The following is a 13,987-nucleotide window of genomic DNA, read 5'->3' on the forward strand; positions in this document are numbered from 1 at the left end:
GCCTGCCGTGCCCACCTGGCCTGGTGGATGGCCTCCATCCACTCCTTCCCATCCTGCTCCTCGTCGCAGCGCAGCTCCAGGGGCTTCTGGCCCTCGTGGCCGAAGAGCACGGTGAAGTAGTACTGCGGAGAGAGACGGACAGGGTTAGCGTGGGCCCAGCTCGGCGCCCCACCTGGAGCCCCTCCGTGGGCAGCGCTGTCCCCACACGGTGTCCCGGACGCATGGGCACGGCACAGCCAGTCCTCAGCCCAGAAGAGGCCATGGCCTGGCTGGCCACGTGTCTGCGGAGAGATCGGAGACCAGGGCTAGATCTGGCCACAGAGACAGCACAGTTCACCGGAGCTGTCTCCTTAGGAAGCTCCAAGGCGGAGGAAGCCCAGCGAGCCGAAGACTCCTCCCCGCTCCGTGCCCTGCTCATTCTCCATCCTCCATCTGCACCTGCCGTGTGGCCCGGCCAGGCCCTTCCTGCGGCCTCGGCCCGTCCCTCCCATTGCTCGAGCCTCCGTCTCCGCAGGAGACAGGGCACAGCCTCCAAGTCCCCCGTCACAGTACTTCAGAGGGCCACGTGAACAGACCACCGAATCCCTGCTGCCTCTCTGGCCGAGACGGGTCAGTTTCTTTCTGGTAGAGACATAATCTCAGTGATCGCTGGATGAAAGGTGTTCTGCTGAAGTGGGAAACGGGCTGAGATTCACCAGGAGTGACAAGATTTCTCTCATATAAGCTTTACTCATAATCACCGCAAACTGGAAACAACCCACACATCCTTTAATAGGTGAGAGGAATGCTACCGACAAAACAAAACAAACAAACAAGACCACTTCCAGCCAGTGGTCCATTAACCTCCCCAGGAGATGGGGTTTTCGGGGTCCGCCAACCTCACTTTACAAACCCCGCCCAGGCCGAGGACGCGTGGTGACCTGACGTCCAGGCCATGTGGAAAGGGACGCAGTGACCCAGCCCGTGTTCACCCAGGGAAGCTGGGGAGCCACAGGCGGCGCTGACGGGTGGCCTGGGACGGCGGATCTCAGCTCCAAGGGCCCGGCAGGCACAGACGGACCCAGCCGAGGCTGCAGTGCTGCTGCCTGGGGAGATCACAGCCAGCAGGAGAGGGCATCACAGGGGACACGCGAGGGACCGGCCGAGGTCGCGTGATGGAGAAGTGTGTGCCTCTACAGGAGCCGATCCACCTCGCCGGGGCCGCAGAGCACCACGGCTCCGATGGGGCCCCGGCGTCGGGCAGAGTCCTGGACACTGTCCTGCGGCCTCTACACTGTCCCTCTGCAGAGCCCTGGTCAGCGCCAGGACAGGGAGAAGCCCGACAGGGCCGCCCCTGCCCGTGTCTAGACCTGTGTGCTCCTTCCCTCTGCAGCCCGCACCCCGCTCCTCCGGTCTTCACTCAGACCCAGCCACCCAAGGAGAAGCCCCACAGTGACCCTCGCTTCCAGCTCCTCCAGCCCCATCCTCCGACTCCCCAGCTGTCCCCACCCAGATGACGCTGGCAGGCCTATCACTGGGGCCACACAGCGGGCTGTGGGGTACATGGCGGGGTTCAAGTTTCAATTTGTATTACAGTCAAAGACACGCTGCGTGAATCCCCTGACTCCTCCCCTCCCTTTAACACTCATCCCACCATCCCTGCCACTTCCTGCAGCGGCTCTGGAGTCCTCTTTCCTGAGGGTCTGTACTTGCACTGTCCTGGCTGCCTCTGTGACCTGAATGGATTCAAAATGCTGATACTTCACGGTCATTTTGACTTTGGGGAAGAGCCAGAAATCACCGGTTGCCAGATCTGGTGAATCAGATCCGGTGAGATGCGGTGTCATGTTTTTACACGGCTGCCTTTCCACTGGATGGCGCTTGGCAGCAGCATTCACTGTATTTCTGATCAAGCCAGCAGTTCTCTCACGGGCCGCAGAGCGGCCCATTTATGATCTCTCCCTGCCAGCCTGGCTGTGTGTACCCTGGACGACGGCATGGTGCCACCCACACAGAGCCCAACCGTGCTTCCTGAGTAGAGGATACCAGGGAGGGAGCAGGAGCCGAGATCGACCCACTGACCCTGCTCCACAGCCATCCGTGGCCAGTTCCACTACTACACACGTCCTGGATGTTTAGAAATTACAAGTAAATTGCTCTAAGAAAAACAAACACACTTGAAGCTGTCAAACACATCATTTTATCTTAAGCTGTGAAGAAACAGAACACTGTCATCTCCTGAGCCTCAGCAGGGCGAAGGAGCAGAACTGTGGGTGGGCAGCTGCCACAGAGGTCTCGTCTTCTGTGCACACTCCTGGGCTCACCGCGGCTCTGTGCAGCGTGTTTATTAGCACAGCGAAGTGCTGAAGTGTGTATATGCTTCACTGGTGGAGAAAGAAAATGTATACATGCTTCAGGAAAAGAAAATTAGGGCGATGGCTTTCAACAGAGGGTGTCACCCTTGAGGACGTTGTATATCGAAGAAAACCTGCTACACTGCCGGCCCACTCACCCTTGGACGTTGTATATCGAAGAAAACCTGCTACACTGCCGGCCCTTAGAGAAGGAACCGAAAACACGTGTGCAGTGATCTCAATGACCAAGGTTCCCCGAGCAGCAGTTCGCTGTGCTAATGGACATCTGGGAGCCCACGGCCACCACTCTGAGCACCTCTGTCACTGCAGAGGCCAAAGGTAACTTGTATTCTCTCATAACCTCAACAACTTTACCATTAAAATATTTATACAAGTTTTTCTTTTCCCATTTCTTGGTGGACTCTATATAAATACTTGAATATTCTGCCACCTTCAAAGAGGAGATCTTGTCCCACCAAAGAGCCTGGAGGACATTACACAAAATGCAACAAACCAAGCAGAAAGACAAATGCCACATGACTTTGCGGAGAATGTCGCCGTGGTCACCAGGCTGGAGGAGGGGACGAAGGGGAAGAGAGATGCTCCTAAGTCCTTCAGCCGCCAGGAGAGTAAGCCTCAGAGATCCACTGCTCAGAAGGAGGCTGTAATAAGGCAGGATGTACTGCGTATTGTTAAACTACTGGAAAAGTAGACCTTAAATGCTTTCACCACACACAGAGGAAATGAGGAGTCCGTGAGATGATGGATTTTGTTAATTAGGCCGATGTAAGGGTGCCGCCTCACAACCGTGTCAGAGCATCACACTGTATGATACCCATACGCAAGTATCACTGTCAGTAAGGAGACGTAACCGCGAGGTTCGGACCCAACACCAGAAAGATAAACTGACCAGATCAGGAAAGGCAAGCCTCAGGGTCAGGTCAGAATCCACCGTAACTCCAACGCGAATCTTCACTTGCAGGACTTCAGCTCCCCTCGAGGTGCGGCCGCTCCTCGTGCTCCTGTCCTTCCCAAGTGATCGCAGCTCACTTCAGCTCTGCTCCTTCAGCTCTGCAGGTTGGAGGCAAAGTCCTAGGAGCACAGGCCGTCTGGGGTGCGGCGTTACACGCTTCCAACACGTTCTCCGTCTCCACGTGGTCTGAGTCCTTCATGGCAACACGGATAGCGCATAACCCACAATAACTGTGTCTATGCGATCAAAACTACGGTGAATGCTGCTGCCGAGGGCCCATGGAAAGGCGGCTCGCGAAAACACAAGCTGCATCCTCACCCACCTTTCTCACGGACCTGGCACCGTGTGACTTCTTTCTGCCTCTTCCCCGAAGTCACAGTGAATGACCCTGAAAGGGAAACGTTTTGAAGCAATCCAAGACATCGAGGCAGCCGGGGCAGTGCCACTACAGGCCACAACAGCCCGGGCCCTCGGGCATAGGCACCTCACTCAGCTGCGCTTGGCGACCACAGCGAGACGGGCGGGCTTAGGGGTGCACAGCAGGCAGATGAGGGGCCATTCCTGGAGGGGCAGCAGCTCCTCTCCATGCTCTGTTAAATCCTCACGCAGGCTCCTGTCTCTTGTCCGATGCTTGTGATCAGCTGCGCCCCTCCCTTCTCCCTCCCGACTTCCTGCTGCTGACACTCTGCTCTCCTCCCCCCCACCGGGCTTCTCGGCCTGCTCACGGGTCCTGATGGTGCCGCTGGAGGGATGAACGGAGAGGGCAAGGCTGGAGCTCTGTTAGTCTCCGGGAGAGGGAGAGGAGGTATCAGTCTCACGCCTCAGGCCTGCTTCCGGATCCTTTGGTCCCTTCACTCAGCTCTAACCTGCACACGCTGTTAGCTTCGGAGAAAACCCTGTATACATGAAAAGGAACTTGTTCTCCACCCGGTTTACAAAGTCATCTTCTCAGATCTGGGTCACACACTAAGGCTCATTCCTGAGTGCTAAGGTGGACAACAGGTCATCCGGCTGCCTTGCCCTCGTCCGCAGTCCCCCCGGAGCTTCGGTGGACACGTAACCCCGCCGAGGTGACGAGGACTGCGACCGGTGGGACCACGCCAGGGTGCACAGTCAGAGGCTCTGGACTGGCCGATCAAGCCATGCACCCGGGTTCCTGCTTTATCTCAGAGCGTGTCTGTTGAAAAAGCCAGCTTGGCTCTCTCCCGGTGGACACCTGTGCAACCTCAGGACTCTTCATGAAGTCAGTCTCCAAGCAAGAGACCCTCGCCGAGGAAGCCTCTCTCAGCCGTGGACCACCCCGCTGGGGCCCTGGGCTGAGAAAGTCTTTGCTCTTCGTAAATCCCTGGGTCTATGGTACCGAGTTATAGCAACTGAACACGGACTGAGACATGCCTCCCCCCACGCTGAGGAGAAAGTCCCAAGGTGCTGGGAGCTTCCCCTCCCTCCTGCTCACTTCCACTACAACGGCTCAACTCAAGGCCTGGCTACACAGACTTTACACATGGCACCAGCATCAAAGCAGGCCGTGGGCTTGGGCAGCAGGAGACCCCAAGCAGAAAAGGAGACACCAGAGCACTGTTCTGCCCTGGGGGTGCAGTGTGACCTCCATTAGTTCCACCTTCCCTGATGTTGTATCTGGATATCCCCCAAGGCCTCATGAGCTCAAAGGTGGGGCTTTGGGAAGGTGACTGGATTATGGGGACTTACGGCTGACTTCCTATTAGGAAGGAGGGCCTGGCTTGAAGAGGCAGGTCACTGTGGGCTGACCTGGAAGTGTTTATCTCCCTTCCTGACTCCTCCCTTGACCTCTCTGCTTCCTGGCCGCCACGATGTGAGCAGCTCTCCTCAGCTATTCCCCTGTGCCGTGTCATTCTGCTGTGGAGCCCACCAACCATGCACTGTAAATGTGAGCCAGAACACACGTCTCCTCCTTCACGCTGTGTCCGGTGTTGTGTCCCAGCAACAAGGACAGTGACGAAGACGCCCACTTCCACCAAAGGTGAAGGCCCCACGCACTCACTCACATCACTGAGAGGCAGGAAGGGAGACTCGTCCTTACCGCCCAGCACCCCTGGGAACCCACTGCCCCCCGGCTGCCCAGGGTTTGGGCTCTGCTCTTCCGCAGAACAGCAGAAACTGCAGGTCCTCCCTCTTCACTCCGCTGTCCTCAGACAACACAGCGAATGCACGGCTGAGGACAAGGGGATGGGTCGCAGTCAGGGGCCGGCACACAGCACTCTTGGTAATTAAGAAGAGGCCCTGCTGTTTCTGTTGTGGTTTGCCAACTATTCATGATGAAAACATTTCCAATTCTCCCACAGCCTTGGAGAGTTTGCATCTGGGGACAGACAAATGCCCAGTGATCCACCCCAACAGCAGCCAGGCCGCGACTGAAACCAGGAGCAAAGCAGAGCCTGAGAACAATGCACACTGTGACTCTACCGCTCTCACAAACAGCAGTTGAATATCAAGTACATTTTAATGGCCACAGATTAAACTCAGAATCCAGCTCAGGGAGCAAGAGTTTAATTGCCTCCGTCTGTGGTTTTCTCCCATCAGGGGAAAACAGCGTCTGGCTTCCGAATCTCACAAACAACCCAATCACAGTAAGCGCTGCTAACTGGAGGGTGGGAGAGGATGGGGAGAGGTCGGAGGGTCTCCTCTGTCTTTCGCTCTTCACATCTCCTCGGTGCTCACATAACACTGCAAAGAGGAACCGTCCCAGCCACGCACTCTGATGCCCTAAGTCACCATCCCAGCCCCGCCCCCCAGTCCTGCTACTTCCTCAGGTAGGGTCCAGTGTTCTCTTCCTTGTCCCCCTGCTGAGGGTCCTTAGCTCCCCCTACTTCCCACCAAACCTCCCCTCTGCTGAGGCCAGAAGTGAGGTTTCATCTAGGGCACAGACCTGGCCCCTCGTGCTTCACATTTTGGGGATGGCTTTGTCCCGGGCCAATGCCCAGGCCACAGGGCCTCTCCTGAGCCAACACAGAGCATCTGATTTCACCCGTGCTAAAGCAGAAACCACCAGGCCTGCTCAGCGCATGCCGCCTTCTTCTCTTTCTCCTTTCAACTACTGGTTTTATTTCTCTCCCGTGTGCCAACCATATTCTCATTTGTGCCAAAAGCAAAAAAAAATCAAATGCAGTGAAAGTGTGTGCTCTAATCCAGGAAAGTTAGTACCACTTAGCAGAGCGAAAACTAGGCAAGCTGCATAACTCCTTCACTGCCAACAGCAAATTCAAGGCACTCAGTCAACTGGGACTGGGCAATGCAAATAAAAAAACAAAAGGAAGGAGAAGAGGGTTGTGAGGTGGACTCTAGGTGCATCCTACCTGGCTCCATTATTCCTGCATGAGTGGGAATAAAGGGTCAAAGTCAGAGATCTGAAAGACCTTTCGGAAAACAGAATGGGAGAACTGAGCACACGCAATCTCTCAGTGGTGTTTACAAAGGGATCCCTGCTCTCCAAGAACTAAAACAGGCAACCTCAGCTGGGCATGGCAGTGCACTCCTATAATCGCCACTCTCTGGGAGGCTGAGGCAAGAGCGTCTCAAGTTAGACCCCCAGAATGGACAATTTTGGAATACCCTGTCTGAAAATTTTTAAGAAAATATGATGTATAAAGCTCCATGCAGGTACTGGCAAAGAAACAGGCCTGAGGATCAGTGGAACAGACTGGAAGACACAAAAACAAATCCAGATGTACTCAGCTACCTCATCTTTGACAAAGTAGCTGACCATCCTCAGTGGAGGAAAGATAGCCTCTTTAATAAATGGTGTTGGAAAAACTGGATTTCAACCTGCCAGAGATTAAAACTGGACCCTTATCTTTCACCATGCACAAAATTAAAATCAAAGTGGATTAAAGATCTAAATATTAAAACAGAAACATTAAACTTGCTGGAAGGTAAGTTAGGCAGAACTCTGGAAGACATTGGCATAGGAAAAGACTTTATGAACAAATCCTCAGTAGCACGGGAACTAGCAGACAGAATCAACAACTGTGATCTCATCTTATTAAAAAGCTTCTGTACTTCAAAAGAAACCATCAGCAGAACTAAGAGACAACCTAAAATGTGGGAAAAAATTTTTACCAGCTGCTCCTCAGACAAAGGACTATTATCTAGAATATATAAAGGACACAAAACAATCAGCACCCCCAAATATAAAGACCCAATTCAAAAATGGACATCCGAAATGAACAGACATTTATCACACAAAGAAGTAAAAGCAGCAAGAAAATATATGAAAAATGCTCCACATCACTGGTCATTCGAGAGATGCAGATGAAAACAACACTGAGATTCCACCTCACCCCACAAAGAATGGCTGCTAACAAATGTTGGCAGGGTTGTGGGGAGAAAGCAACCCTTCTCCATTGTTGGTGGGAGTGCAGACTGGTGCAACCACTATGGAAATCAATATGGAGATACCTCAAAAAGCTAGGTCTAGAGGTTCCATTTGACCCAGCCATCCCTCTGCTGGGTATCGTTCCAAAAGAACTAAAAGAATCATATTACAGTGATGTATGTGCACCCATGTTTATAGCGGCACAGTTTGTAGTAGCTAAAACTTGGAAACAGCCCATTTGCCCATCAGTTGGAAACTGGATAAAGAAGATGTGGTTTTTCTATAAAATGGAATATTACTCAGCCATAAAGAATGAGAAAATAGATTCATTCATAGGAAAATGGATACATATTGAAGATATACTCCTAAGTGAAATAAATAAGTCACACATGTGTAAATATTGAATAGTTTATCTGGTGTGAATAAACTGCAATAATACATAAGATCCTAATAAGATTACTGACATTGTGAAATGGGAAGAAAGGGGCTAAGGGTGTGTAGGGAAGGTGGGATGGGTAGGGGGAGGGTAATAAGGGAAAAGAAAAAATGTGAGATAAAGAAAAGATGGAAATAAAGTGTTTGCAGATGGGGAGGGGAGGAGGGAGGTGAAGGGAGGGCAGGGATAAGGGGGAAAAATGAGAACCGAGACTTGTCATGTAGAGGTACAAGATCCCAACAATGAATGTAACTGTACTGTATCCCTAAAATGTACCAGTAAACTCAATTAAAGCTGAAAAAATAAAAAAATAAAAGTTCCATGCAAAGGCCCTGGGTCCAATCGTGATGCCACCAAAAAAAAAAAAAAAAAAAAAAAAAAAAAAAAGGCTCTAAAATCCTACATTATCAAAATAAATTCAGAATATTATCACTATGGTGGAGAACACAGGGACCATTGTTCTGACTTTGATGTTCAGAAATAGTCTATATTACATGATGTCATACCAAAATGGAAGTAAAAGGAAACACACATCTAAGAAACAGGAAAGTCCTTGATGGTGTTGCTCCTCATTTGTACTGGAAACATCATCACACATATCGAAGTAACTGAGAAACACTGTTGCAGTGAAGGCTTGAACTCAAAAGCACTGGGTTCATTATATTATATAAGATAGAATCCTAGAAAGCACTGTTTCAACTTCTGCATTTTAAGTACTAGCTAAGTAAGGAAATTAAGGGCAAAGATTATTAAAATTTAAATTCACTGAGCAATACTTGAAGACCAAAGCCCTCATGCTCCAGTGATAATGACATGATCATAAATATCCAACTGCTATGCTCATGAAGTGACAAACAGATCCTGTAAAAGGATTAATTAACGTGCTCAGTATACACATCTAGGATTCCTAAATATAAGAAAGATAAACCCAAGTATTCCAATAGAAATGTGGTGAAAAGCACAGAATACTCACCACTCATGAACACAAAGCAAAAAAAAAATTATACAAACACCCAAAACTATGAAAAATTTGCTGGTAACCAAAGAGATGTGTGTTTGTGCACTGTGGTCATTCTGTCAAATTCCAATTTAAAAAATGATAAAGTCGAGTTGGAAGGTACAGTGTGCTGGCTGAACTACAAATTCTTACAATCTCTGCAGAAATAGGTGGCAGTTTGTGTCATTGACTTCAAATATCCCCATTTTTATATGGCAGTCTATACCTAGGCAATAACCAGAGTGGCACACAATGGTTTATGCACAAGAATGTTTCTAGCATCGTTAATAATGAAAATGTCCAACAATGGCAACAAGTAAAATAAATCATGTGAGATTTAAACCGGTCCCCTCTGAGCAATTACAGTCACAATCATGCTTTTTGTTGGTGGTGGTGGTGGTGGTTTGTTTGTTTGAGATAGAGTTTTGTTTCACTACCTGTGCCTGGACTCAAGCAATCTTCCTGCCTCAGCCTCCCAAGTGCTGGAATTATAGGCATGCAGCACAGCCTGATTTCTCTAGGAATATGTTTGAAAATGTTCTTTAAGAATATTATTTTAAACAATAAGTTGGAATTGAAGTTATAAAATAAAACACTAGGACATTTCAGTAACTGCCCACCACAGCCATAAAAGATAAATTTTACATAAGAGTTTAAAACTTTCCCAGGGTAAAAAATTCTTGGGAACAAAGGCAAAAATAGACTAGAAGCTATTTGCAATGTAAGCAGTCAGAAATTCACAATTATAATTCACCCATATAATCCACAACAAAAAAGCCAACCATAGAAAAATGAGCAAAAGTATAAACAGACAAGTTAAAAAATACAAGACATAATTTCCTGAGAAATGGGAAAATTTCTCTGGCTCACTGGAACTCAGGAAATGCCCATTAGAAACTGAAAGAACAATTCCCCAGACCGATAGGATGCTACGGAAACAGCTTTGCAAAACATTCAGGGAAGCAGGGACATTTGCACACCCAAGACAACGCTGATAAAAACCAACAGCGGATGATCACGCGATAATATCTATTAAAACACTAATGAACTTCTGGTTCTGGGTGTGGCTGAGTAGGTCAAACTGACCTTCCAGGACACAGCAACTATAAATCTGAGGGAAAGTGCCATCTGTATGATATACATAACATGATATATACAACAAAACATAAATGTAGCAAATATATTGAGGACAATATAACAACTGGACCAAACTTTTTTTTTTAATATTCTGAGACAGAGGGGCCAGGGATTTAGCTCAGCGGTTCGGTGGCCTACCTTGCAAGCGCAAGGACCCAAGTTCAATCCCCGGTACCAAAAAACAAAAAAAACAAAACTATTCTGAGACAGGGTCTCACCAATTTCCCCAAATTAGACCCAAACTTACAATCCTGGACATTTAAGCAGGGATCTGACTCTTGAAAGAAGAGAACCATAACTGTGACTCGTGTCTACACAGCCTTGGGCAGGCAGGTGCGCCACGGTCCCCGCGGCCCGGCACAGACATCTCCAGCAGACAGCCACACTTTTACAGGTCTGAGGAGTAGCTAAGAACACAGCAATGTAAATCAAGTGAGAATAAAATACTGAAGGAGGCGGGAACCTCGGAGGGGAAATCCACAAATCCGTCTCTGGCTGGACCTGACCTCCACACACAAGATGGAAGGAGCCCTATGGGAAAGGGCAGCAGGAAGACCAAGATTCCCCATCAAAGGTGACAGCTGCTGGCCGCCACAGGGAAGGCGGAGTCTGAAGACTGGGTCAGCCAAGTAAATCGCTCGCCAGAACAAAAATGAAGATTCTTCAAAGGAGAGTAACTGACTTCAGCGTCATCCAATATATTCAGTAAATACTCCACGGTTATTGGTCATGCATGCAGAGAAAAATGAAACAAAACTGGACATGAGACCCATCAATCGTGAGAAAATATGTCCCAGAGGAGACAGGGCTTTAAAGAACCTATGGGAAGTGTGTGAAAAGACAAAGAAAAAGGTGGTCACAGTGAGCTCACAATAGAGAATTCACAGCAGAAAAATGAACCATCTCAGATTCAAGCCTGGACAGCTTAGTAAATTAGCAAGACCCATCTCAAAATAAAAAACAAAAAGGGCCAATGAAATAGCTCAGTGTGAAGGCCCCGGGTTCGATCCCTAGTAACATAAAAAATGAATCCACAGGAAGACCCACGATGGATCCCTGTGCTGTCAGTGAGGACACGAGCAGGGACAGCAGCTGCATTGGCCATGTTAGAAGAAAGCGAGGCTTCCGGGCCACCCTCTGTGACCACAACCTCTGCACCCTGAAGTCCAGGGCAGGAGGCAGCTGGTCCAGAGCCAGGCCAGTCTGTCAGCTTGGCTGTTTAGGGCCAAGTAAAGAGCCTGCTGGCACAGACACGCTCTTCAGGGATAGTAACAGCATCCCCATCCCAGAGCTCTCCCGTGGGCGGTGGAGGCCCTGTCACAGGAGGCCCGTCTTCCATCTCCATCCAAATGCGTCTGTGCAGGTCTTCCTCCCAGCCTGCTTCGGGCAGCCAGGCCGCTCTCCTCCACCCCAGTCTGTGTGCATCAGAAGCTCAGGTCACTTCTGCACAAGGCAGGTGGCCAGGTGCACAGCTCTGTCTCCGGGTGCATGCTGAGCTGGCTCTTCCCTTCCGTCTTGTCACACTGCACAGTCACAGGAGCTCTGCTGTCCTAATGGGTGGTGCCAGGAGCTAAGAGTCATAGCAGGCCAGAGTCATCCCCCTCCGGTGAAGGGACTGTGTCCTCCGAGCTCCACCTCCCTCAGACAGTGGGTGTGGACAGGGAGCTCACACTGCAGGGTCTGCCCGAGACTGCCCAGGGGCCACCCGCTGACCACACCCTGATGCCAGGCTCCAACTCCGGCCCACATTCCAGGCCCAGCGAACCTCAGATGTGAGCAGATAAACAATGTGTCCTAAGTGTGATGGAAATAGACAGTGTGATGGAAATAGAAAATTTTAAATTTAAAATTTTTAAAAATTGAATACAGGAAAACACATTGATATGAATCTGCCTCAAAGCCTTCTCCCTCACCTTAAACATGCTTCCCCTACCAACCTGGCTACCTTGTGAGTCAGTTCTGAAAGTTCCCTCTCATGTCATTACCAGGTATAAGCAAACACACTACAAATGTTGCTGCCAAGTGCCATCCAACAGAAAAGGAGGCTGACAAAAGACTGCGATTTCCTTTCTTGTACAATCTTTGGATTTGAATTGTTCTTGTTTTCCTAGGATCTTGAGGTACATCACTAAGTTATTTATTTGGGTTTGCTGTTTTTCTGATATGGGCATTCAGAGCTATGAGCTGTCTAATTTATTCCTGAATTTCTTTTATAATCCATTGATTACTCAAGAATGTATTGTTTAATCTGCATGTGTTTGCATAGTTTCTGGCTTTCTTTTGCCATTAATTTCTAAACTCATTGTACTATGATCTGATAATGTGCAGGGAATGATTTTGATTCTTCTATATTTATTTAAGCAAGCTTTATAGGCTACTGTGTAGTCTATTTTGGACAGACCTATGTGTGCTGCTGAGAAAATATGACTTCTATTGTTGTTGGATAGAACACTCTGTAGACACCTATTAAGTCTGTATGGGCCAACTTTGATGTTTTTGGTTTTTTTGTCTAATTGTTATATTTGTGATGGAGGGGTATTGAGCTCCCCATTGTAAGTGTGTTCATATTTATCTCACCTTTTATGTCCAATTGTGTTTGTTATGAGGTTGGGTGGGCCGCTGTTTGGTGCTTATATATTTATAATTGTTATCTCTTCCTGTTAAATTGAAAGGGAAGGAGTACAGCCAAACTCACTCCTTGAAGCTAGCATTAACTTGATCCAAAACCAGACAAGAACTTAACTAAAAAACAAATCTACAGGCCAAACTTTTTAATGAAGCAAAAGTCCTCAACAAGATACTGGCAGACTAGAGGGTAGTTGAGAGTCATGTTTCCAGGCATGTGTGATCTGCTGTAAAGGTTCAGATCACCTGGAACATCACACTGCTTTTGTATATGTGACATAGAAAGAGGCCAATATTGAGTCAATAACTGCAAAATAATGCAAGGATATGAGCAGTGGGGGGTAATGCAACTGATACCTTAAAAGAAAAATAAGCAGATATAACATCTGTGTATGTACAATATGCACGTTTATAAGTGGATAAAGCTCGATTCCTAGAACATGTAGTAAAAGAAAAAAGTGTAAACACATATCCCAATGCCAAGGAACTACTTTGTAGGGAAACAGTCACTCATCTGCGCAACTTGCACAGACAAGGATTTTAATGGCAACAGTGTTTTAATATAAACAAAAGAGACCAAACCAAAGTCTCTATCAACAAAGGGACAGCTCAATAAACTATAGCAGTCATGCCATGAATAAGTAGTTTAAAAGAATGAGGTAGCTCTCACATGTACCTACATGGAGAGGACAGGCAACACAAGCAAGGTAGAAAAAAACACAGAATTGGTAACATTTATGAAAAAGTATTAATAAAAATGCATGGAAGGAAACATGCCAACAAGTTAGTAGTAATTAGCTCTGGGTAATGTCTGTCTTCTTTTTCACACATTTTATGCATTTTTCAAGTGAGCTACCTTGAGACTATATACTTTAAAGACATAAACAGTTTTAAAGACATAACAGTTTTTAAACAGTACTAAAGATGTAGAAAATACTTTGGGCCTATTATAGGATTTGCTCTTTTATTTTTATTCTTCTTCATTTTTTTTTTTTTTTTTTTTCCCCAGGGTCTTACTGTGTACTGCAGGATGTCCTTGAACTTACTGCGTAGCCCAGGCTGGCCTCGAACACAGCAGTCTACCTGCTTCAGCCTCTTGAGTGCTACAATGACAGGCATGCCCCACCACACC

General features: G+C 48.2%; 1 protein-coding gene across 4 annotated transcripts in view; it reads right to left on the reverse strand.

Annotated features, from left to right (window-relative positions):
- LOC104875384 (creatine kinase S-type, mitochondrial) overlaps positions 1-13,987 on the reverse strand; it is a 201,396-nt gene that overhangs the window by 153,905 nt on the left and 33,504 nt on the right. For 3 of the 4 annotated variants that reach the window (XM_010642890.3, XM_010642904.3, XM_010642896.3), the window contains exon 2: positions 16-122. In XM_010642890.3, the coding sequence (XP_010641192.1) occupies positions 16-122 (107 nt within the window). Of the gene's footprint in view, positions 1-15; positions 123-10,477; positions 10,505-13,987 lie in introns of those variants that run through there. The other variant, XM_010642887.3, reaches the window with a different exon arrangement.

The sequence above is a fragment of the Fukomys damarensis genome, unplaced genomic scaffold (assembly GCF_012274545.1).
Source record: "Fukomys damarensis isolate Sample0158 unplaced genomic scaffold, DMR_v1.0_HiC HiC_scaffold_3, whole genome shotgun sequence".
NCBI classification, from domain to species: Eukaryota; Metazoa; Chordata; class Mammalia; order Rodentia; family Bathyergidae; genus Fukomys; species Fukomys damarensis.